Genomic DNA, 27,034 nt, shown 5'->3' with positions numbered 1-27,034 from the left:
CCTTTCACTCTTCCGTATGCCATGCTAAAGCGCACTATAATTTGAAACACTCTGGTTTTTACCTATTTTCTAATTAAAATATATCTTAGATGAGAATTTTTAAACTGTACCATTTTTATGCAAAGGATGCCCTTGGATTTTTGTTGGGAGCCAAAACTAAGAACAAAGAATCTTGTGACTAGGCGAGGCCTTATCTGCATCCTGCATCTTGTTAGCCCCCTAGCAGTCAGCTCAGCCCAGAGTTACAGTTCCCTCCTTCACTCCCACTCCCTCTAACCCTTACCACTCCTCAACCCACCAGCTAAGAACCAATGCGCCTGTGACAGATACTCTCCCGCCCAGCTAGCCCTGCCCCCCTTTGTTAGCCCTGTATAAATACTCTTGCTGCTGAATAAAATTTTGAGGCTTGATCAGAACACTGTCTTGCCTCCATTCCTTTCTCCTGCCCATGTTTTCTTCAAGGTACGGTCCTCCTCGGGTTCTACGCAATAACTAGGTCCTGCGGGTCGGGACAGATTTTTAGTAGGGAATAGTAATTCTCACTTTAATAGAAAATGGACTATGGAACACTCACTGTAAGTAAGGGAGGTAAAACAAAAGGCATATCATATGGCACAGAGACTTTTCAAACCACACGTAAGCATTTCTGACCCTAATAGTGAATTCTACTGCAATGAGCCAAATCTCGCATATATTTTATATTGCTCAAATGTAAACCTGAGAACCTCCTGGCCTCATGGATCAATAAACAATCAAAGCCCAAAGACTAGTGAGACTGGTGACTTTGCTCATGCTCTTTCCCAAGCCTGGAATTCTATTTTTCTTTCCCCTGCACAGAATTTACTAATCTTTCAAAGTCCAAAGTAAACATAATTTTCCAACTATGAGCATTACTTCTTCTATATTTCTATAGAAGCATGTTATTTATATTACTAAAGCATGTTATTTATATTACTAAAAAATACTTATTCTATCATATAGTGGTTATTCATAATATAACCACTGGTCATCTTATTAGCCTATAAGCTATGAGGGCAGGGTCTGTGTTTTTATTGTTTATTTTCTATTGATTTAATGTTTTTTCAATGACGATTAAGGTATTAGACAATAATATTGTTGATTCCTTACCGAAGTAAATCTCATAAACTTAATTATTCTATTTTATGAGATAACCCACCCATTATTATTATTTTTCATTCCCCTTTTCCTTTTCAACCATCTCCCAACCCCTTGTCTGGTAATAATCCCCTTGGGTCACTGTTTCTATGAGGGTTTTTGTTTTGTTTTCTTTTTTTTTTGAGATTACACAAATAAATGAAAGCATACGATATTTGTTTTTCTCTGTCCAACTTATTTCACTTAGCATAAAGACCTCTAGATCCATCTCTGTCGTCACAAATGGCGAGATTTCATCCTTTTTTATTGCTGCATAATATTCCTGTGTGTGTGTGTGTGTGTGTGTGTGTGTGAAAATATCACATCTTTGTATCCATTCGCCTAGATGCTTTTATTTTCATTTTTTAAAATTTGCTTATAGTTTTTTTCAGTTATAGTTGACATATAATATTACATTAATTTCAAGTATACAACACAGTGATTTGACATTTATATTATTTACCAAGTGATCACCTCAATAAATCCAGTATCCATCTGATACCATACAAAGTTGTTATAATACTACTGACTATATTCCCAATGCTGTACTCTACACCCTCATGACTATTTTGGAATTACCAACTTGCCTCTCTTAATCCTCTCCTCTTCACCCATCCTCTTAATCTGGCAACCATCAAAATGCTCTTTCTGTCCATGAGCTTATTACTGTTGTTTGTTTATGCTGTTCTCTATATTCCACAAATAGGTGAAATCATATGACATTTGCTTTTTTCTGTCTGACTCAGCACAATATGCTCATCCATGTTGTTGCAGATGGCAAGACTTTATTCTTTTTATGGCTGAGTAATATTCCATTATATATATACCACCTCCTCTTTATCCATTCATCCACTGATGCACACACAAGTAACTTCCATATCTTGGCTATTGTAAATAATGTTGCTATAATATATGAATGCATATGTCCCTTTAAAGTAGTATTTTGGGTTTCTTCGGATAAATATCCAGAAGTGAGATAACTGGGATCTTCTTCATCTCTTATTATAGCCTTTATTTTAAAGTCTATTTTGTCTGGTATAAGTATTGCTACCATAGCTTTTTGTTTGTTTCCATTTTCATGAAATATCTTTCTTCATCCTGTTACCTTCAGTCTGTGTGTGTCTTTCAATCTGAAGCAAGTCTTTTGTAGGCAGCATTCATAAAGATCTTGTTTTCGCATCCATTCAGCCATCCTATCTTTTGATTGGAGCACTGAATCCATTTACATTTAAAGTAGTCATTGCTATGTATGTAGTTATTGCATTTTATTATTCATATTTTTAATCCTTCTTCTCCTTTTCCTTCTCTTTCTTCTTCAAGAAGTCCCTCTAACATAACATTTCCTCTAATACTGGCTTGCTGATGATGAACTCCTTTAGTTTTTTTGTTTTTGTTTTTGTTTTTTTTGTTTTTTGTCTGGGAAGCTCTTTATCTATCCTTTGATTTTAAATGATAGCTTTGCTGGGTAGAATAATCTTGATTGTAGGTCCCTGCTTTTCATCACTTTGAATATTTCATGCCAATCACTTTGAATATTTCATGCCAATCCCTTCTGGCCTGCAAAGTTTCCATTGAGAAATCAGCTGACAGTCTTAGCGGAGCTCCCTTGTAGGTAATTAATTGCTTTTCTCTTGCTGCTTTTAGGATTTTCTGTCTTTAACCTTTGTCATTTTAATTATGATGTGTCTGGGTGTGGGCCTCTTTGGGTTCATCTTGTTTGGGGCTCTCTGCACTTCCTGGGCTTGTATGTCTATTTTCTTCACCAGGTTAGAAAAGTTTTCAGTCATTATTTCTTCACATAGGTTCTCAGTTCCTTGTTCTCTCTCTTCTCCTTCTGGTACTCCTATAATGCAAATGTTATGTTTGATGGTGTACCAGAGGCCCCTTACTCATATTTTTGGATTTTCTTTTTGTTGTTTTGATTGGGTGTTTTCTGCTACCTTATCTTTGAAATTACTGATTCGATCCTCTGCTTCATTCAATCTACTGTTGATTCCTTCTAATGTATTCTTCATTTCAGCTATTGCAGTCTTCATTTCTGACTAGTTTTTGCTATGTTTTCTATCTCAATTTTTATGTGTCCTATCTCTTTGTTGAAGTTCTCATTGAGATCATTGAGCATCCTTATAACCAGTATTTGAACTCTACATCTGGTAAATTTCTTGTCTCCATTTTGTTTAGTTCTTTTTCTGGAGCTTTGCTCTGTTCTTTGTTTGGGGTATGTTTCTCTGTCTCCCAATTTTGGCTGCCTCCTTATGTTTGTTTCTATGTTTTAGGTACAGATGCCATGTTTCCAAGTCTTAGTAGCATGGCCTTATGTAGTAAGTGTGCTGTGGGGCCCAGTGGTGTACTCTCCCTGGTCAGCTGAGCCAGATGCTCCAGGTGTGTCCTTTGTGTGGGTTGTGTATGCCCTCCTGTTGTAGTTGATCCTTGGTTGCTATATGCACATCAAGAGGAGGGACTAATTCATAGTCTGATCTACTGTGAGGACTGACCATGACTATAGTAGAGGAACAGCTGTGCAGGAGCGGACTCAACAGAGCAGAATTTGCTACAGCAGGGCTCTGATGCCTGCTGAATTGGCCCTTCGGATGTGACATTTGGTTTGTGGAAGGAGCTGGGTGATGCTCAGGATCTGACAGAACCAGCCGCCAGGTGTGCTGGCCTGGGGGTCTCCTAAGAGGAGCCTAAGTTCAGTTGCCACCTGTGCCCTGCCCGGAGCCACCTGCCATGAGCAACAAAGCAATCCACAGATGTCTTCCATGTATGCTGGGCTTGGAGGCACCTGGGAGAGGCTAAGCTGTGAACTGAGGCTGTCTGCCACTAGTGCCAGGCTTGGGACTGCTTAGCAGGAGGTACAGGTCATGCCAAGACCAGATGCTACCTATTTGGAGTTTGTGATCCTTTGTGTGATTTTAGGAAATTCCACAGCATGAGCCAAGGCAGGCCAGGTCATATGTATGAAAAAAGCCACTGGAAGCAGCTTAGGTGGGCCCATAAGTTGGGAGGGGCAGGGTTTCAGGGAATCACCAGGGTGGGACTATTATCTGGGTCAATGGAGACTCAGATTTGGCATCCACCAGAGTCTGCATGGGGAGGGCTCAATAAAGGAGCAATGGATTCTACCAACACTTCTCTCTGGGAGAAAGCTACCCCTTTAGCCCTTGCCCTGAAGCCAGACTATTCAGTTCTTCCTTGTATGTCCCTGGCATCTTTTGAGCTGCTGCCCCAGCGCTGGAGCTCAGAGCAAGTGAGTGCATCAGCAAGAAAGTCCGCGCTTGGGACCTTTAAGAAGAACAACTGGGATTCCAGCCACTCTCTGTCTCGCTCAGCCATAATCTCCACTGGTTTTCACAGGCAGAAGTTGTGGGGACTTCTCTTTCCAGCCTCAGTACTCTGATCTGGGGAGTCCAGTGTGGGGCTGGGACCCCTTGCTCCTCTGGAGGGCCCTCCACAACCAAGATATCCCTCTCAGTTCTCAACTGCCACACATGGGTGTGGGGACCAGCCCATTCTATGTCTCTGTTCTTCCTACTCATCTTGAGGTGGCTTCTTCTGTATAGCCTTAGTTATAAGACTTCTGTTCCAGTAGACATCAGGCGATTTTCATTGATGGTTGTTCTATAAGTTAGTTGTAATTTTGATGTGGTCGTGACAGGAGGCCAGCACAGCATTCACCTACTCTGCCATCGTGACCAGAACCTCACCAATTAAATTCTTACGTTGCCTTTCTAAAAAGAATTTTGGTAATAAATATCAACAATCTGGGGGAAAAATGTTCATTACCTCCAACCCAGTAATTATAAGAATCTATATTAGAAATTAATCAGAAATGTAATAAAAAGGTTATGAATAAGGATATTCAACTCAATTTTTCTTAAGAGTAAGGAAAACTGGGAAGAGTCTAATTTCTTATATGAATCAAATTATTCCCTAAATGATGGCACAATCATAAAATGGATTATTATGAAACCATTTTAAATGGTTTTGAATTATATTAAATAGCATGAGAAATGCTCATGTTATAATTTTCAGTGGGAAAAATGTATAAGGTATAAAAGTGAAAACAGATGTTCTAGTTAAATGAAATGATGAATAGGTTGAGCCATTTTTTGTTGAAAACAGAGCAATGAGTGAGAACGTAAAAAGAGAAAACTCAAACAGATAAAATATGCCTTTAAAAAATTAATATCTCCTTGGACTAGAAATAGTATAGAAGCCCAAGTTAATAAACAGTGCCAAAGTGAGAGGTAACTGCAGTGTGCATGTGGAGGAGGAGGAAGAGATGTTGGCTTATTTAGAGGCAGTGAAGGGAGAGTTCACACAGGAGGTAATGGATCCAGTCTTACTACTGGAAACCCAAAGCCGTGATTGGGCTCCCTAACCCATAAAAGGAGAATAAAAACAGCCATAGCCCATATGCAGCTATGAGCCTGGGGCAGCAAGAGTAGGTAGACACAGCTTTCCAGGCAAAATTTGAGCCAAGTCATTCACTAACTTGACTGAATCTGCAGTAAACCTAATATGCCCATAAGCCAGGAGCCCCAGGCTGCTGACAGAAGATTTGGTTTGGCTGAAAGTATGCCATGTAAAAGCAATTGAGAAAATCAAGAAAGTACAGGATTTGGAGGGGAAGAGGAAGGGAGAGAACAAAGGACAGGCAGATAGACAGTTTCTGCCACAATTCCTCATTTATGTATTGTCTGTGATTGCTTTTGTGCTGCAATTGAGGAATTGCAGCACAAAAGCAATCACAGACAATACATAAATGATCGGGGCATATATGGCTACGATCTAATTGAACTTTATTTACAAAAAGAGGCCTCATTTAGCACATGAGCTTTAATTTTCTAACATCTGTTTTTAATCAACATTCCAATACCACGAAGAAAACTAATGAGGAGAAAGACAGCTTATAACTATTAACAAATAAAAGATAGATTTATTTCAAATGAAACAAAAACTATAGAAAATCCAAAAAGGACTTTAATATATTTTTATAAATATCACATAGATAAAAGGAAATAATATGCAAAATAAGAACAAGAAATTACTTTAAAGGTAAAAATAGTTAATGGTAAAAAAAATACTAGAAATCTTAAAAACAAAAAAATTAGCATGATTTAAAAATAGTTATATTGATAATACGAACACCAGATTGGATTGAGTCAAAGAGAGAATTGATAAACTGGAAGACAATGTTAAGGTATGCATGAAGATTATAGCAAAGCAAGTAGTAGATTTTTTTATTACAAAAGAGAAATTAGGAGACCAAGCAGCTCCAATATACATCTAAAATGAGTTCCAGGAAAAGAAGAAAAAAATGAGAATTCCTAAGACATTAAGGAAGATGTTAGTCTTCCAATTGAAAGTTTTCACTAATAATAGAGATGTAATTAAGTAAATAAAATAAATAAAAAATAAATTGATACTACGCATATTAAAGAAAAGCCAAAAATGAATTAGAATAAGAAAATTATGAAAGTCACCAAAGACAGGTTATCCAAAAGAGTGACAATTAGATTAAAAACAGACTGACTTGTTAGTGGTAAGAGATGGCAGAAGAAAAATGTTCTCTACAAAATAATGATAAAAAATAAGTTGATCTAGAATCCTATATCCAAGAAAATTATTCAAAATTTGAAGGGGAAAATTTTGGGAGCGTCATTTTCAGACTAAGAGTTTAACATTGACCAATCCTTACTGAGAGAACAACCAAATGAGAAGGGGAAAAAGGGGACATAACAATGTTAGCATAGTGATTGATTAAATATATCAGCAAATGTTATTACCTAATGATTATAAAATACTAGTAGTTTTTAAAAGAAAAACAATAGGACTAAATGTCTGGAAAACACTAGAACAAAGATAGAAGGTAGTTTAATTATTAGAATGTTTTAAATGTTCATCTTATTTGGGAAGATAAATGTTCCAGATAAAATTACAGCTTGCTATAAAATTATATAAATTAAGAATATAGGTTAACGTATAAAACCAGCCAACACATTAATAGAAACACTGTTTATATCTTCCAAAATGTACTGGAGGAGTCAGGAAAGAATACTGAACAGTTTGTCAAGACAATATAAAACCAGAAAGTAGACAGAATGTAAATTGAATTATCCAACTATAAAGCAGAGACTATAGCATGAACAAAAATTATAAAAATTATATGCATTCTGGTTCCAATGGTATAATCTATCCATGTGCAACACACATATGACAAAAATACATCAAAATATTAATGTTATTTATCATTGAGCTGCAGGAGTACAGGTAACATTTTCTATTCTATATTTTTTAATATTTTCTGATGTTTCTATGCTGAACTGATATTCGTTTTAAAACTATAATAAAAAGTTATTTTAAGAGACACTATTAGTTGCATTTCAATTGAGTTCATACTATTTTTTCTTTCCTCAAACAAAAAACAAATATCAGAAATTTACAACTGTAAATATAATTGGTATAAACAAATATAAATCAACATAAACCAGTTTAAAGACTGGTTTTTCCCATATGTCTCTGGACACAGACATTACTTCAACTTGAAGACAGAGTTAATGAATTTTAAACATTTTCAACTATTAGAGGTGGGGGAAGGGTAGAGGATACAGGGAAGAAACTGCATGAAAGCATTCATGCCTGGTCCCCATAACTTGGTTACTCAACACTCTATATGTGCTGAGTTGATTTAAGTCATGTGGCAAGTGCTACAATTTCCACCCAGAAAGGCACTGGAACAGAAATCATCATTTGGCATGACTGCATCAAAAAGCTGCTGACAGCCAGGAGAGATCAAAAGCAGATCAGGTTGCTTAACAAACTGCATGTCACTGAGCTCAGAAAGCCAGGGGAACTCCCTGAGGAGCTGTGCTGATATTGGGAACAAGTACAGTAAACAAACACGGTAGATGCTCTTATAAAATGTGAACACGAGATTCAGCTGTCTCACTAAAATGTCTGAGCCATAACATTATTTCTTAGTCCTTCCTTAGAAATAAAAATCAAATCTCTAAGTAGAGGCTGAAGAAATGATAAAGCCAGAAGATGAGTGACTTAAAAGCTTTTCTTATCTGTCTTTATCAAACTAATCACACTATTTATTCTATTTCTTTTCTCTTATGAACAGCCAATGTTTTTCAGATATTTATTAGATGGAAAGTATTGGGATACATTCTTTACATACATCTCATGTTTTAAACTTTAAAACAACTTGCTTCTGACAAAAAATGGAAAGGCTTTTTGTGTCTTTTTAAATGAATTATCTAATTTGATCACTTAGAAGGAATTATTTTTAGTAGCCTACATTTATCAAAGTAGATGTTATTTTAAACTAATTATATACAAAATAACATAATCCAATAATCTCCCATTTGACTCTCATTTAGTCCTATGAATGTACATATCTATTTATATCCATTTCATTACAAAAGGGACATGAGGCAATTTTATTTTATGACTTGATACGAAATGCTACATTCATACTAAATCCTTTCTAAAAATTTAATTTAATTAAATTTTAGCTCACAAGATTTCTTCCTTGTGTCACAAAGTATCTTTTCTATACAAAAACTAAAATTTTGAAAAAGCAAAAAAATAAAAGGTGTGATTAAATCATGATTTTGTCAGTGTTTGCCAGTTTTGTAAATAACTCTCCAATCTGTTCTCATTTTACAGACCAGTAATACATCATCACATTATTTCACAAACTATGGTTTCATTTCCCCATCTTCACTGTAAGCTCCTCAGAGGTGACTGCCATGCTTCCATGGTACCTGGCTTGCATTTTTTTAAATGTGTTCAATGACTAGAGAACCTACCAGATAGTGCAAAAAAAAAAAAGTACTCTGTGGTCAAATAAATCAGAGAACTGCTGCTACCTCTTCTTTCAGAGAACATTGAGAATTCCTCATATTCGTTTGATCATGAGAACAACCCATTTCTAGGTACCAAATTGTAACAAACTATGGACAAACCTGAGAAAATACTATGGCAAGCAAACGCTATCGGGCTTCGCTGAAAGAACGGGCCTTTCAGAGAAGTCTGTCTTATCCCTACAGAAAAAGTAAACCCTCTGGGTTAAAGTCATTACCTTCTGAACCCTCTGAGGTACTCGAAAATTGCTAAGATCCTCCGTCAGTGTTTAATATTCTGCAGTTACCACCTTGCTGGAGGAGACAGATGTGTAGGAGGAAACGTGCAGTGGCCACTCGTCCTTTCCACACCCATTATCTGGTGTTAGTTCTCTCTGTTTTGCTCTAAGTCTTGTCAGAACTTGCTATTTTCATGGCTACACGTATATTTAATAACTATAGTAAGAAAGCATGTAGATGTGAAAAATAGATGAGGAAACATTCCAAAGCAATACACCAATCAGAGCAGATGTAAAGCCCCGGGGACTGAGACTGCCCTTTCCTTTATCAAATCAACTGTGAATTATGAAACCCTACTTTGCAAGACTTAATTGTTGATCAACGTGTGAAATATTTTCCTGATATCCCAGAAATGCCCATAGCACTGAAAAAGAGAGAGTGGGAGAAGAAGTAGGGGGTAGAGAATTTAATAAGCAAACCAAGATACCTGGCATAATTTTGAAGTATAATAAATACTATGCATAAATAGTTGGTTTTTAATTGTCTTTAAAAATCATATGTAAATACATAGTATCATAGGATTATATAAACATAATATAGCTTTATTTATTTTTTTTAAACAAAGCGATCATTCCTGGGCTTGCTCAATGAGCACCTATAGTTGGGGTTTTAAGGGCGAACATCTGATCAACAGGATTTCCGTCCTCTGACAGTGATGATTATAGATTTTTGTACCCCTGGTACCTACAAATGCCGGATATGCATCGGGCACATAATAAATGTTGCTGCATTTTTAGGAACTACGAGCGATCCATATAATGGTACTGTGTTGATTTTAATCCATATAAAAGCATCTGTGACCAGAATATACATAACAACTCTATAAATTTGATTATAAATCAATATGGATAAATATTATTTCAAAATTGGAGTAGAATCTCTTAAAAAGTTATATCATCTTTTTTGGTTTCTGAACAGGGGTAAGCAAGCTTCTCCTTTTCATCTAGTAATACAACATCAAATAAAATATTACACAAGCTTATTCATCCCCTGCCTGTGCTTAACAGAATTAGAAAGAGGCTTAAACAGATAGCTGAGGTGTTAACTCCACAACAATAAGAAACCTCATGAAAAAGAGATAAAAAGAATTTTACTACAAAAATAATAAAAATTGTTAACTATTTGCTTTGTGTAAATTTTCATTTTAATTTAGAAATTTGAAGAATTTGAGACTCTCTTCAAAATGATTTGATAAAGAATAAAACATACACGCAAGTGTTTTTTTGACCAAATATGTGAAAGAAGATATTTTGTTCCCAGGAGAATTTAAAAGCCACAAAATTTTGAACAAGTATATCAAGGGAGGGTTGAGAGGGACTATTGGTCTTTTAACAATGACATGATAAATATACAGATGTTCTTGGCTCTAAAGCAAAAACAAAACAATTAAATTTGTCCCTGATGAGATACTGTTATTCAAACAACCAAAATACTATTCAATAACTAAATTTCTAATAAATGTAACTTTTTAAATAATAAAAGAATAAGATTATTGGTAATATTTTTCTTTTGCCAACCCAAATAATTTTTAATTCTACAATCCTGTAAGAGACTTTTTCTTCAAAAACATTGAAAAGTCTGTATTGACTTTTTAATAACAAACATGAATTTCTTTAAGATTATAAGTTACCTTTCAAGTCTTTCTTTAGTTTTCTGAGATCTTTTTGAAAGTCTTCAAACTTCATCTGTGAGGCCTGAAAAAGTTCCTGGGGTTCTGGTAATGGGAAGATACACTGTTCTTTTCCAGCATCCTAATTAGCAAGAAACACATACTTTTAAAACAAATCAGCATTAATATAAGTAAGAATAATACAAAAACAGAGATGGCAAAATAAGAAAAACAATGCCAAACCATTTATGAATAAAGAATACAAAATATGACTACATGTAAAAACTGTCTTACCTCATCAAAATTTCGAAGATAATAGGAAACGATATATGACAAAAGGCTCCTGCTATTGTCCTAGGCAGGAAAAACAAAGTAAGTAAAAATATGTTTTCTAAATTACTCCATATACAGTGTTAAATTCTGGTAAAGCAGTACATAGAGATGAGAAAATTTAGAAAGAAATGTGAAATTCTATATTTCAAATTAGTTTAGTGACTATATCTAAGTTCAGTGGTAGAGATTTTATTTTCCCCCAGCGATCCCAGCTAAGCTCCAAGTGGAGGTACAACTATTTAATGGTAGAGTTTCAGCTGTAAATACCAGTCCATTTTTACTTTCCTCAGTCGGAAGTTAGGTTGATTAATTTTTATGCTTTGTTACTAAGAGGTACAACTACTATCTTCCCTGAAATAATTAAGTGTTGCCAGCGTTTCTATGCAGCTGGACCAGAAAGTTTGACTGTCCTGTTAGTATACAGATTAGGGAAATAAAAAAGTTAAGTATTTCAAGTAATCAGGAGCTTTAAAAATAGAAATACATACTATAAATTGTTATGTCAGCAACTGAGATTGAAGAATTCATATCCATATAGCTATAAATAGTGCAATATATGTAGTTCTATAGTAAAAATAAATATAAAATTGTTTCATATTTAACAGTCTTCAAAAAACAACTATCACCTTTCTGGAACACTTGAAGGCATTAATTTTAATTTTTAAACATTGCTCAAATTTAGTACTAGATAATCTGAATGTGGGACACCGAATATGTATTTTAAAAAGTAACTCTATGGTCCTAACTATGTTCCTTTGAATGTTACTCTTATCATAACTTCTCCCCATTTATAAAAAGAATAACATCTCTTCACAATCGAGTTTGACATGTTATGGTAACATATCTATCAGAGACTTTCCTCATAGTAATATGTAGTAATAGTAATAGTAGTAGTATAAGTAGTGATGATAATAATAATAATAAAATATCTATTATATAGTAATATATAGCAATAACAATAATAACAATAATAATAAATATATATCTATTAGAAACAGGATTTTCTTGTAAAATGATTTAAGCAGCTTGACTTCCTTTTTTGTTCCTAACTTATAAATCAATGAAATGGTTAGTATCTGAATGCCTACCTATGGGCATGCTGCTGAGTGAAAATTCTGAGTGAAATGAGTAACAGCTCTGTCCATGAAGGTCTATAAATACTACTAAAGAGTATAATTATATTTATTTTATAGAAAAAGAACCAAATCAGGAAGACTTCACTCTTGTGAGAATGCAAGTGAAATTATTTTTTTAAAAGTCCTGCTTCTTGATTCATTATTTATCTCATTATTCCTTAATTATTTAAATTAATGAAATTTAACTTATTGGAGGATTAAATAAAACATATCAATCAAATGTAAAAAAACAAAAATAATCCCTTATTCATATATAACAATTATCAGAATCTACTTCAGATCCATTCTTTTAAGTTAAACATTATATGTCGATGCTATCTATATTTCGATGTTATTTGCAAAAGTGAAACTGTTTCAATTCAGCAAGCAGTTGTTAGAACTATTTAAGAACTACCCAAAAGCAACAGAAGCACAAGATGAACAGAGACTCATGGACCGGACAAGTTTAGTGGTTACCACAGGGAAGCGGGATGGTAGATAAGGGTAAAGGGGGTCAAATACATGGTGACAGAAGGCAATTTAACTTTGGGTGGTGAACACACAATGCAATGTACATATGATGTATGATGCCGATTACTTTTATCTAATTCAGAAATTGAAGAAACTTTTGACTTTGGAACATAAGAAACATTACAACTGGTTCATAGTTAAACTTATTACTAAACAAAATGACTAATACTCAATTTGCCTACATTCATTCACACAAAATACTTACACTGCTTTTGACATCTTTCAGCTTTGGAAGAATGTCCAACCCAAAACCATCTGCCTGTCCCCGAGTCTTATTTCCACCATTCATGTAGTTGCCAAAGGCAAGAACTAAACCCAGAACCTGCATAACCCCTGGGCCATTTTTTAATGTCTGTAAAACAGGAAAAAGAACAATTTCTCTCTTATGCAAAGTTTGGTTTACATGATCTGAAGTCAGTTGCAGATATTCATATTATACTAACAATTCTGGGTTATAGGCAAACTTTCACTTTGCTCATTATTAGTTATACTTAGAGAGGAATGCCTCCAAAGGTTCAGCACCAGCAAGCATTCAGGCGCATTTCTGTAAGCTGAGAGATAACAATCTAGGCAATTTTTATGATATAATTATAAGGACAATAAATAAGGCTGCAATATGACAACTACTACAAAATATTGCCATCGCTATCATCCTAACTATACCTAATTTTTGGCATATATGAAAGACCTAAACACAGTTACAAAGATTAATTTCCAAATTTAGATTTATCTCTGAAAAACTCATATTTGCTTCTTTCAAAACACAAAGTTTAACTTGAATTTGTATGTCATGACCTCTGAAAATGTGTCTTTAGTAACTTACTACTTTTTAAAATGATTAACCACAACCAGAAAAAGTGCTACTACTGATTTGTGACAAATTGTTTTAAATGTCAGTGTTGGTAATTGCTGCCAAACATTTATTCTTTGTTTTCAGAAGAATACTGATCTTCTCTTAAACTATACAGCTGTTTCTAAATCATTTAGTTGGAATCATTAACAATTTGTGGAGGGATCCTTCCAAATATGAAGTAAAGTATATAAGATGCCTTCAAATTGCATTCAATTGGAAATTGGATGTATAAGAAGGCTGTGAAAAGTGAAAATTTTACTTTGGCAGAAGCAGAAGGGACAAAGGTCTCAAGTCTCTGGAGGTCGATGTGTGAAGACCACATCTTGTGGAGAGTGGGTTACAAGCTGACAAGGTCTTTGAAATCTGTGAGGTCAACCAAGGGTTGCCTTGCCTCTATGAACTCTCCTAAGAATGAGGAAGTATGAACTGATCAGGGGAACAATGGGGTATTGCTCCAGGCAAGGATTACCCTCATAGCTGGGAGCAAAAGGAAATGCAAAAGATCATAGCAGGGTGTGGGTTGGGTGAGGATAATCTTATCTTAGCCAGCAACTGTATGCTCTTGTATAAAAGCGGCTTGCAAAAATAAAACTGGGCCACTACTCCATCATCAGTGGATAGTGGACTTCTTGATTCCAGCTTTCTGTCTTCCTTCTTTTCTCAATCTCCTACTGTTCTCATTCAGGTTTATTTTCCAGGGCCGCGCTGGATGTGGCAGGATTTACCACTCGCTGGACATGGCAACGTTTATCAGACCGCCCTGCGGACCATGTGCCTGCCTGAACATTTGTTTTGTCCTCGAAGCTCAATAGGTCCTCTTCTGTGGGACTGCTATCCTTTAAATTGTATGGGTAATTAAAATAAACAAAACTTTTTTGAAATATGAATATGACTGAATCACAATTAAATATCAAAATCCAATTTTCAGCTCTCTATACTCTAGAACCCACCTCACACAATTTCTGTAGCAATTCCAGTTTGCGACGGATCGAGCAAATGCTTTCTGAAAACGTGGACTGGAACAATATGCAAAAGACTCGCTCTGAAAAGTTGGGAATTAGTGACAGCTCATAAAGGAACCTAAGGACATAAAGCCAAGTTAAGAGAAATAATATAACTCACATAAATAGGTTTTTATCCTCATATAATTTGTAACAATTATGCACGGAAGACACTGCGATGTCCAAAGGAAAGAGCCCACCCCTAGACTGGCTGCTCACTACAGGGTCCTAAGGTATGCTTACTGTTCAGGTTTATCCAGAGACTTGGCGTTTTCCTTGTCTTTGGAGGATCGGCCGTGTTTTTCGATTTTTTCCAGTTCGTCTGACTGTGCTCTCTGGAAATCAAAAGCCAAGCTGTTTTTCAAAATCTGGTCAACTGAATCTCTCAGATAATGATGATATTAATATAGCAAAATTATATATTTTCATATTCTTTAGCATCTCTTTGTAGTACAAGTTGACTTAATTCATGAGGCATTTTAAAGTGTAAATACGTATAACGCAAACCAGATCATCTACAGATCTTCCAAATAATGTTATTGACCATTAGTAATCTGCAAAACATTTATTTATTCAAGTATGCTTTAAAACAATACAGTCTTCCTCCTTGATTTTTGGCTGTTTATAATACTCTCCAGAATGCAGAAATTTCATTTTAAAGTGGTATTTCTTAAGGATTCAATTAATTAAATTTGGAAGTAATTTGATCCTAAGGTTTGTTATAAGATTTTTAAAGGAAAAAAAAAGTACTTATTTAACTTTTGCAATCATCATTTAAGGCTATTTTTTCTTAGAGAAAGAAAAATGCAATTGAATTATTAAGTCATGGAACAAATAAAAGGTTTTGATTCTGTTGAATTTTGTGTTTGACGCAAAAAAAAGTCACCATGCTTCTTTTCTTCCTGTCTTCTTTCAACTCTTTATAATACTAAGCTAAAAATGTGCCGCCCTAAACTTGTTTCTTTATAGAAGAGGATCTTCTGAATGTTTAACATAAGGCAGAAGGCTTTATACACTTGGGGAATTAGAAGTCTATTCTTTAACTCTTTAAAAAACATTTGGATGTTTTTTATTTGCAGTCTTGTCTTTTTTAAGAATTCACAAAGATATTTCAAAACGGTCAAATACTACATTTTCCAAATGCATTAACAAGTGTGAATAAACTACCATATCTTAAGTTTAGTCCTCAAAACTTAAAATCCCTTCAACATTATATTTTGCTTAAACAGAAAAGCAGTTCAACCAAGAACTGCTGTAGAAGATAGAACCTGATAGATTTCTAGAGACTGTATATGTTGCTCTAAACAAAGCTCTGTTCTGTTTTGTATTCACTGATTGTTTTGAAAAGCAGATTTTCAGTTGATGGGATTAACTAAGACTAGTTCCTCAAAGAAAGCTTCTTTTCAATAGGAGAAGATTTGATGACAGATCAGTGGATCTTCTGAGGGTTTGATAAATTTTACTTTTGGAATGCAAAACAACAAAAGAATCCTAAGAAGTAAAGGAGGTGGTTTAATGCAAATATTCCAAGATATCCCCCAAATTTAGAAACTTCTTTTAAAATTTCAGTTGCATGGTAATCTTTCTTTCTTTCTCTAGTCTACTGTGGTCTTGCCAATGAATTTTGGTAAACACCACCTCATTTACTTATCGTTACCACCTATAACAATGAGATATTATATCATAATATCACTTAAAGCCAAGTAACAAGATGGCCTTTAATAATGCCCAAACACATCTTTCTGGCAAAGGAGTAATGAGAGTAATATTATAAAAGGATGTTAAAGTTAAGAATACAGATAAGGACACAGAGGTCCACACCAAAATATACTATATAAAGGCTTCAAACAACACTGCTTTGTGGCTAGTAGAGGGAACTAATGGCTCCTCTATGTCCCATAAAGCCCTTTCTTCTTCTTCATGTTGAGTTACACAGAACTTCCAAATACTGTCATATGTCTTTTTATGATGTTAAAAATAAAATCGATTTTTAAAAGACCTTACTCATCTTATCAGAAAAAGCTTTAAGTACAGGAAGTTGTCAAGCTCATGGTGAAACTACAAAATTTCCAAAATTCTAATTTTTGCTTTAGAGCCTGAATTTTATCATTGGCAACAAACACTGTGAGTTGTTTTCCTTGAAGGAGCTAGCTTGTTTTATTCATTTTAATATATATATATATATATATATATATATATATATATATATATCTCAAATACCAAGGTATTAATAACCACAGTTTGCCAGTCGAATAGAATGGTGTTCAATGAAAAAAAAAAAAAAGGCCTAATTCATAGCTTAAACAATCACACAGTGCCTTTAATCAAAGTGTTTTACTTTGTTATGTAGCCTAAACACTTCACGTGTACTTTCCATTTTGTCCCACGAAGTACTAAAAGGACATTTACTCAGGAGTTGAGTTTTAATAAAATTAGTGATTTCGGCTGCTTCATAAAGGACCCCTTAAATGAAGATGGCTTTTTTTTTTCTCCTGCAAGTGCATGTCAATGAAGAACTAAAATGATTAATTAGCATGGTGCCACTGCCTTGATTCATACTAAGGCACCAGCATTTTCCCCTACTGTGAGGTAGTTAGGCAGACATGAGCAATGGGGGAACAAAAGAATAAAGGCTCCTTCCAAAGACTTCCCTGAAACACCCATTTTTAAGGTTATAAATTACTCTGGCATCCTGAGAAACAAAGAAGTGAAAAGTCATAAAATACCAGCCAGTTTAATCCAGCCAAAGAGCTTGTATAGTCAGTCTTACACTAACCTTCCTGTGACCTAGCCTCAATATACCATTGTTATATCACGCCTATGCCTGGAAATTCATGAATCTAATGATAACAGATTGAATTCTGGATAATCACATGAGCAGTAGGCAGAGTGTTATATAACGGCCAAATGTCCATCAAAATGACCATATGCCAATCTTCTAGCATAACCCCTATAACCACCCATCATGGCCACAATATAAGGCTTACTTCCTGAATTCTATGCTGTCACAGCCCTCTTCACTGTAACCCGCCCTTCCCTTGGAGTGTACTTTAATCATACCTTTTGTTTCCAGGCTACTACAGCTCTTAAGTGTAACCATTTCTCCCTTGAAATGTACTTTCAATAAATCTTACTTTTCCTAAATCTCACAAATCTGGTCTGAGGTACCCCTCAGTAGTACTGGGGCAACAACAGATTTTAGATTGCCCCAACAGTAATACCAACACTGCTTTTTAACCATCAGTACAAATGTTTGCACTGTAAAAAGGCAAATGACATCTTACTGTTATTATGAAAATAGATTTTACCTTGTAGACCCTCTTAGAGAAAAGTGTAGGAACCCCAGGGCATCCATGGAGCAGACTTTGGGAATTAATGTTTGGTAAAACCTTCCTATCCAGCTGATGATTAAACTCTCTTCAACATTCACCATATCCAAACGCCTCAAGTGACAGAAATTCATTGTTCCCCTAAACTGCTCATTACATCTTTAAAGAAGGTTGTCCAAATACAAAACAAAAGAAGCTTCTTTATATCAAGTAAAAATGCGCCCTCTACTTTCAGATATTTGTCCTAGATGTACTCTCTCGGGTCAATTTCAAATTTATTCCAAGTGTTCGAGAAACCTAAATTTTTCTTCCTGTTTTCTGTGCTCTGTTCTGTGCTGTGTTCTGTACTCTGGCTTTTTACAATTTATATGGCGTGAATGTGAGTCCCATCGCAATCACAGTTGCTCTTTGAGTATGCTTATGGTGACTTACAAATGAGGCTCACACAACAGAGTGCCATTCTCCAAAGTGTGAAATGAACCTCCCATTGAGTATGATTCTCAATTCTATTACTCCAGAAAGACTACTTCTGTTAGTGCAGCCTACAATTGAGGACATTCTTTGGAGTAGGAAGTGGAGAGATCCTATAAACCTTATCAGTAGTCTAAGACCTCTTAATTATTTTCATATTTTTAGGTCTTTTTTCCAAGTGCACATGGAACTTGTTATGCCACATGTTATGCTCCAAAACAAGTCTCATTAACTTAGAAAAGATTAAAATCATCAAGCAACTTTTCCAGTCACAGTGGTATGAAACGAGAAATCAATTTTAAGAAAACAAAAAAAAATGAAAACACAAAAACACAATGAAGCTAAAAAGTATGCTACTAAACAATAAATGGGTAAACAATAAGATCAAGGAAGAAATCAAAAGCTAACGAGATAAATGAAAATGAAAACACAACGATCCCAAATCTATGGAACACAGCAAAAGTATTTTCTTATGAGGAAAATTCATAGCAATAAAGGCCTACGTCAAGAAAGAAGAAAAATATCAAATGAACTATCTAACCTTACACTGAAAGAAACTAGAACAAGAACAGCATACAAAGCCTAAAGTGAGTAGAAGGAAGAAAATAAGAAATATCAGAGCAGAAATTAAAAAAAAAAATAGCATCTAAAAAAACAATAGAAAACATCGAGAAAACCAAGAGTTGGTTCTTTGAAAAAATAAACAAAATTAATAAACCTTCAGCCAGATTCATCAAGAAAAAGAGAGAGAGAGATAGAGCCAAATAAACTCAAAAATGAAAGAGGAAAATGACAATCAATATCCCAGAAGTACAAATAGTCATAAGAAAAAACAGTATGAACAATTATATGCCAACAAATTGGACAACCTGGAGGAAATAGATAAATTCCTAAAAACATACAATCATCCAAGACTGAATCAGGAAGAAACAGAAAGTCAGAACAGACCAATAACTACTAATGAAATCAAATCCATAATGAAAAAAACTCTCAACAAACAAAAGTCCTGGGCCAGATGCCTTCACAGGTGAATTTTACCAAACATTCTCTAACTATCACTCTCTAACTATTCCAAAAAATTAAAGAAAAGGGAAGACATCCAAAATCATTTTATGAGGACATTACCCTAATATCTAAATCACATAAAGACACTACAAAAGAAGAAAATTAAAGGTCAATATCCCTGATGAACACAGATGCAAAAATCCTCAAAAAATATTAACTAACCAAATTCAGTAATAAATTGAAAAGATCACTCTTCATGAGCAAGTTGGATTTATTCCTGGAATAAAAGGTTGTTTAAATATCCACAAAACGATGAACGTGATCTACCACCTAAACAAAATGAAGTATAAAAATCATATAATTGCATTAATAGGGGCAGGAAAAATATTTGAAAAAATCCAACATCATTTAAGATAAAAACTAATTAAAGTGGAGACAGAGGGAATGAATACATCTCAAAATAATGAAGACCATATATGAAAACCACAGCTAACATCATATTCAATAGTGAAAAGCTGAAAGTATTTTCTTTTAGATCAAGAACAAGACAGAGATGTCCACTTTCCCTGCTTTAGTCAACACGGTATTGAAATCCTAGCCATAACAATCACAAGACAAAAAGAAATAAAAGTCATCCAAATAGGAATGGAAGATGTAAAACTGTCATTATTTGCAGATGACATGATAGTACATAGGGAAAACCCTGAAGCTCCCACCAAAAATTTATTAGAATTGATAAATGAATTCAGGAAAGTAGCAGAATACAATATTAATATTCAGAAATTGGTGGCATTTTTCACACCAATAATAAACTATCAGAAAGAGAAATTAAGAAAGCAATCTCATTTACAACTGCATTAAAAGAATAAAATACCTAGGAATAAATTTAAGCAAGGAAGTAAAAGACCTGTATTCATAAAACTATAAGGCATTGAAGAAAGTAATTAAAGAGGACCCTAATAAATGAAAGGATACAGCATGTTCATTGATTGGAAGGATTAATATTAAAATGTCCATACTACCCAAAGCTATCTACAGATTCAAAGCAATCCCTATCTAAACATCAACAGTATTCTTCTCGAAACTAGAAAAATAATCCTGAAATATATGTGGAATCACAAAAGACCACAAACAGCCAAAGCAAACTTGAGAAAGAAGAACAAAGTTGTAGATATCACAATCCTTGATTTCAAACTACACTACAAAGTTATCTATAATAAACGAAATGATATTATATTGACACAAAAAGAGACACATAAGTCAATAGAGCAGACTAGAGAGTCCAGCAATAAACCCTTGCTTATGTGTTCAATTAATCTATAATAAAGGAGGCAAGAATATACAATGGAGAAATGACGGTCTCTTCAACAAGTGATGTTGGGAGGATTGGACAGATATATACAAAAAAAAAAAAAAGGAAAGAAACTGAACTATTCTCTTATAACATCTACAAAAATAAAATCAAAATGGATTAAAGTCTTAGATGTCTGAAACCATGAACCCCTTAGAAGAAAACACTGGTAGTAAGTACCTAATATCAGTTTTAGTAGTATCTTTTTGGATATGTCTCCTTGAAGCAAGGGAAATAAAAGCAAATATAAACAAATGGGACTTCATAAAACCAAAAATCTTCTGCACAGCAAAGGAAACCATTAAAACAATGAAAAGACAACCTACTGAATGGGAAAGACAGCCTACTGAATGGGAGAATATATTCAGAAATAATATATCCAATAAGCAGTTGATATCCAAAATATGTAAAAAAACTCATACAAGTCAATAACAAAAAAAAAAAAAAACAAACAATCTGATCAGAAAATGGGCAGAGGAAATGAAGAGACATTTTTCCAAAGAAGACATACAGATGGCCAATAGACATTAAAAGATATTCATATCACTAATCATCAAGTAAATGTAAATCAAAACCATAAAGAGATACTACCTCACATCTGTTAAGATGGCTATTATTAAAAAAAGATAAGAAATAACAAGTATCAGAGAGGATGTGGAAAAGGAGCCCTTGTGAACTGTTGGTGGCACTGTAAACTGGTGTAGTCACTATGGAAAACAGTATGGAGGATGCTTAAAAAATTAAAAAGAGAACTAACTTATGACCTAGCAATTCCACTTCTGGTTATTGATCTGAAGAAATCCAAAACACTAATTCGAAAAGATATGTGCATCTCTATATTCATTGCAGCATTATTCATAATAGCCAAGATAGGGAAGCATCCTAACTGTCCATTGGTAGATGACTAGTGGTACATACATACAATGGAGCTCAGCAAATGTTTCTCAAATAGTGTCCCAGAGAATACTAACTTAGATTCCTGAGATTCATTAGGAATTGCTGAATAGTACATCCATTTTTAAGACTCACAATGCTAAATAGTCTTAGAAGTTGTTGCTGAAAAGACTATTTTATTTAACAGCGATCCTTGTATTAAACTGATCACAAAATGTGTGTTTATGTGTATCTGTGTGAGTGTGTGTGAGAGACAGAAGGAAGGAGGAATACAGGAAAGGAGGGAGGGAGAGGGAGAGAGGGAGAGGGAGAGGGAGAGAGAGAGGAAAGAGAGAGAGACAGAGAACATGACAGTAACACTCCCAAGGACTCAGTGTTCTACCACAGCGGACCCCAGTCTTTTTGGCACCAGGGATCAGTGCTCCTATGAGAATGTAATGCCTGATGATATGAGGTGGAGCTGAGGCGGTAATGTTAGCGCTGGGGAGCAGCTGCAAATAAATATAGATGAAGCTTCGCTAGCTCGCCTGCCATTCTTCTCCTGCTGTGTAGCCCAGTTCTTAACAGGCCACAGACCTGTACTGGTCCATGGCCTACGGGTTGGGGATCCCTGTTCTAAGTGATACAAAGAGAAAATACTGTGCACCCAATCTTTAAATCTTTGCTTCTCTGGAGAGGTTGTGGGAGAAAATGAACCTTCATACACTGCTGGCATGTGTATAGATTGGTACAGCCGCTATGAAAAATAGTATAGAAGTTCCTCAAAAAATTAAGAATAGAATCATCATATGACCTAGCAATATCTCTTCTGGGTATCTGCCCCCCAAAATGTGAGAACATTTATCTGTAAAAGATACATGCACCCCGATGTTCACTGTAGCATTATTCACGGTGGCCAAGATGTGGAAACAACAGAAATGCCCTTTGAAAGATGATTAGATAAAGAGGATGTGATATATACATACAATGGAACATTACTCAGCCGCTTTTCCTGCATTTCCTCCCACCCCTCTTCCAACACTTGTCAATCTCCCTTATCAGATCTGCATCTACCCGACCACTATATGAAAAATAGCGTTAGCCCATGTTTTCCCTTCATATCCAGACAGGCAATTGCTTCCTCAACATTTTAACCTGGATAGTTCAGAAGCATTTTGAATTTTAAAAAGTCTAAAACTGCACTCTTGTTTTCTTCCTCCAAACATTCACTGATCTTGATTCCAAGTTACCCAGCCAGGAAGCTGTGAGTCAACTCTCTATACTTCATTTCCACGTCCTATGAATTATACTGAGTGAAAAAAAAAAAAAAAAATCTCAAAAGGTTACATACTATATGATTTCATTGATGTAGCATTCTCAAAATGACAAAACTGCTGAAATGGAAAACAGATTAGTGACTCCCAGGGATTGGGAACAGGAAGAGGGAGGAGTGATGGTATAATAATAAAAGGATAGCATGCGGGATCTTTGCAGAGGTGGAACAATTCTCTATCTTGATTGTGATGACAGTTATATAAATTAACACTATGTAATAAAATTGCATAAAATTACACACACATAGAAGTGCATGGAAATCTGGTAAAACCTCAGAAAGGTCTATGGAGCCTATCGATGTCACTTTCCAGGTTTTAACATTATACTATAGTTTTTAAAGATGTTATCATTGCAGAAAATGGGGTAAAGCCTACACAAGTCTTTGTATACTACTTTTGCTATGTCTGTAACTCTACTTATTTCAAAATAAAAACTTCAAAGAAAAGAAAATCAATATTGCCCATTGATCATGTTCTTTTGTCCCCAGATCTGTTCATCCTTCTGAATACCCAATCTTGGCTTACAATCATCTGGTCCAAACATCCAAGAAGGAAGCCTGCTTCCTACCACTCTCCCTCCCATTTCTACTAAGGCAAAATTTTCTGTTGAGTTTAGCACTGAAAAAAAAAAAAATCTCAGAAACAGATTTCTTTCTCTCCAGTTTCACCACAACTTTAGAGATATCTGACCATATCCATCCCTGTTAGTCTTAACCAGTGACCCAACTCCAATTCTCCTATGTACTACATTCCAGCCACAGAATTCCTCATCCAAAATACATTATAGTTTTCATATCTGTGACTTTGATCAAACTAGTCTATCTTGTAGGAATATCCTCTCATCTCTCCTTTCAAGCATATTACTTACTGTCTACCATTTAAGAACAACCCCAAACACTGTCTTACTATAATAATTATCCCAGCTCTCCCAAGATCAAATAATTGCTACCTCTTCAGCAACTATCCTGCTCTTTCTATAGAATTCTATCCTAGCACTAATCACATTAGCCTGTAATTATTTATTTACATTTTTGACTTGACAAGCATCCATGTGATGCTTAGGTTCTCTTACTTTATTTGGAAAAAAAAACATTTGTATGTTAGGTATGAGTGAAATAGGCTTTTCTATGTTGGACTGGGGACTTAGAAATTTCAAGGGGAACTGTTTCTACATCGTTTAAAGGACAATTTAAAATATTCTTTTGAACATCACACATTCAAGAGTTTACAGGTAGTCTATACAGTATCTCTTGACTCATAATCTTTTAATCTTGAAAACTAGCTTTTCGAGAAATATACTTTCTATGGTCTACAGACACATCCTATAGCCCCACAGATCTCTTTTCCCCAGGTACAATAAACAACTGAATATCTTTAAATGTCGAGGGCTGAAGGGAATTTGCAAAGTGGTGGCCACATACACATAGTAATCTAAAGTTCATGTCTAAGGGATGAACAGCTCTTCAGGGATCTGAAAATCTTGAATACGTAAGCAAAAATTGTCAAATATGTGAGTAAATAAAAAAATACAGAGCCAAATACATGAGATGCTATCTGGAATCATTCGACTTCCTAAATAAGTTTAGTGAAGGAAAGCATGATAGGAGTTTTACATCCTTATTGAAAGAATTGACTATTCCTTTAATACATTTATTGCCTAGTTAAATTTTAGTTGTGGCAATCATGGGCAACAAAGAGGAAAGGTAATGTCCCTCTCAAGCTACTATGTCAAAATCATCAAATGTTATTACTGTTCATGCATCATTTCAAGTCATAACCCAGTTTTAATAATAACTAAGGCTCTTAGCAGATACTTATAGCAACAATCAACATTTGCTACCACTGAAATGTGTCTACCTCGTATGACCATACATAAGCCAAACCCGAAAATCTTCTATATAAACTGTAATATTCTTAGCCAAGTACATTCCTGTAGCATCAGCACAATGAAGGGATTTAAAGGAGGTACAGTGAACATTTATGGCATCAGGTTGGAAAAATTTATCACAGTTGTTAGTCAATTGCACCATTTCTCTCATGCTTGCCTACCACCATGAAAAATTACTGGGAAATGTTTAGTATATGTGTATCAGAAGAGACTGTCCTCCCAGGAGAACTGAATTGTCATTAAAGAGTAACAGTGCAAGAAATACTTTCTGTGCTCCACCAAGCTAAAAAGTTTGCTAATGCTCTCAAAGAAAGAAATGAGAGGCAGATCACAAAAGGATAAAATTAATATAAAAACAATTTATAAGCAACAGGGTACTTATAAACAATTCGACACCACACAGGGTACTTATAAACAATTCGACACCACACACAAGGATGTGCAATTTATGTTCTGAAGGGAGACCTCCTCGGGGACCAAAAGAAGCTGCATTAAAAGGAGAAGCAAACAAGTGCTTCCATTATCAAACAAGGCTTACATTATACATGAAAAACAGCAGCAGGAATCAAAGCTAGTGTTAAGCCACCATAAAAGTCATTGCAAAAGTATTTTTTATCTATTAAGGATTTATTCATCTACTTTATAAAAAAATTTGAAGACAGTAATAATAGCAGATCTTTTATCTTCTTCCCTTCTCTTTCCAAATAGTAGAAATCTTGTATATCTTAGTTCAAGTCAGTACATATTGAAGACAGGCCTGTGATTTATATAGTAGGTCAGTAGTTGGGCCAGGATTTCTCAGGAAAGTGTGAAATCTGGCTTAAGCATTTTTCCATTTGACGACCCAGAGAATGAATATGCCTGTTAAAAAGGACTCCTGGTGACTAACTGGGCTAAAATGCATAAACAGAATCTTGTAGTCATTGCTAAACAGGGGCCTCTCATTCTCTCTGAGCTTCAGGGAAAAGCTGCAGGGAGCTGCCTGCCTCCCGAACTGTTCCTGCTCTCTGAGACCCTTACAAGAGTTTCTAGGATCTTATTTCAACCAAAGGCCTGAGACTTTCCCTGTCCAATCAGAGTTGTGCAGCTATATCCTCATTTGCATTTTAACTGACAAATAAGATTGGCTTCTTTTGACCAATCAGGACAGGGATTTTTTTTTTTTTTGGACCAATCAAACTGGGAGGATTTGGAGTCCTTGTTTGCATAAGAATAGGCCATCAGGGACTGGCAACAGGAACTCTTGTCTATATCAGCCAGCTTCGCCTCTACAGGGGTGGAGGACACTTTCGGTATCATTGAAGACTATGTTTCCCCAGCCCAAGCTGTAACACCAGAGCAATGCAGCAGTGTCATGCCAGCATGGAGCTGTGACACTGGAACCTCCTTCACTGGGGCAGTCTCCCCAAGCTGTTTCATAGCCATGCTGTTCCACAGCTGTGCTGTGCCACGGTTGGGCTGTTCCACAGACGAGCTGTTTCAGAGCAAAGCTGGTTGCACTGAATAAAGTCTCTCTCCCTTCATGCACCCTAATCTGGGGACTCCTTGTGGTGTTGAGTTGGTGATGACAACCTGCAGTTGACACCTTCAAGCAATATTTGTGCTCTGAGTAACAGATGGATGCCGTATCTCCCCTCCCCAAAACAACTCAGTCTTATAATCTTTTCTAGGGATTGGAACTTAAAGTACCTAACATTTTGTGTTACACTATTATTTCATTAAATGTTAGCACTTGAAATCTTATAATTAATTTTATGTGTATTTTAGCTGCCTTAAAAAAGCATATTTTCCTTTCAGGGGATAGGGATACCAGCATATTTCCTAGAAGTGTACTATGTACAAAAACATAAGTTGTAAAAGAAAATATGTAAGTACAAAGTATTTTTCAAGATATTAATATAGACTATTTTACATACATTATTTTAATATTTAACTAAATATTAAATACTATAATATATATGAAGTTTTCCAAAAATAGAGCCACCAGACAGATTTGGGAGAAAACATTGACTTCAGTTTTATTAAGTGTT

General features: G+C 35.1%; 1 protein-coding gene across 1 annotated transcript in view; it reads right to left on the bottom strand.

The window, feature by feature from the left end:
- Positions 1-27,034, bottom strand: part of FMN2 (formin 2) — a 325,489-nt gene that overhangs the window by 135,489 nt on the left and 162,966 nt on the right. The window contains exons 12-16 of the mRNA XM_039883627.1: positions 14,997-15,088; positions 14,703-14,832; positions 13,105-13,251; positions 11,215-11,274; positions 10,942-11,062 (exon numbers count right to left, since the gene is read on the bottom strand). Of these exons, the coding sequence (XP_039739561.1) occupies positions 10,942-11,062; positions 11,215-11,274; positions 13,105-13,251; positions 14,703-14,832; positions 14,997-15,088 (550 nt within the window). The remainder of the gene's footprint in view (positions 1-10,941; positions 11,063-11,214; positions 11,275-13,104; positions 13,252-14,702; positions 14,833-14,996; positions 15,089-27,034) is intronic.

Source organism: Pteropus medius, unplaced genomic scaffold (genome assembly GCF_902729225.1).
Source record: "Pteropus medius unplaced genomic scaffold, Ma_sr-lr_union100, whole genome shotgun sequence".
Classification (NCBI taxonomy): domain Eukaryota; kingdom Metazoa; phylum Chordata; class Mammalia; order Chiroptera; family Pteropodidae; genus Pteropus; species Pteropus medius.
Note: the sequence above shows the minus strand (reverse complement) of the source record. Positions and strands in the feature narration are given on the sequence as shown.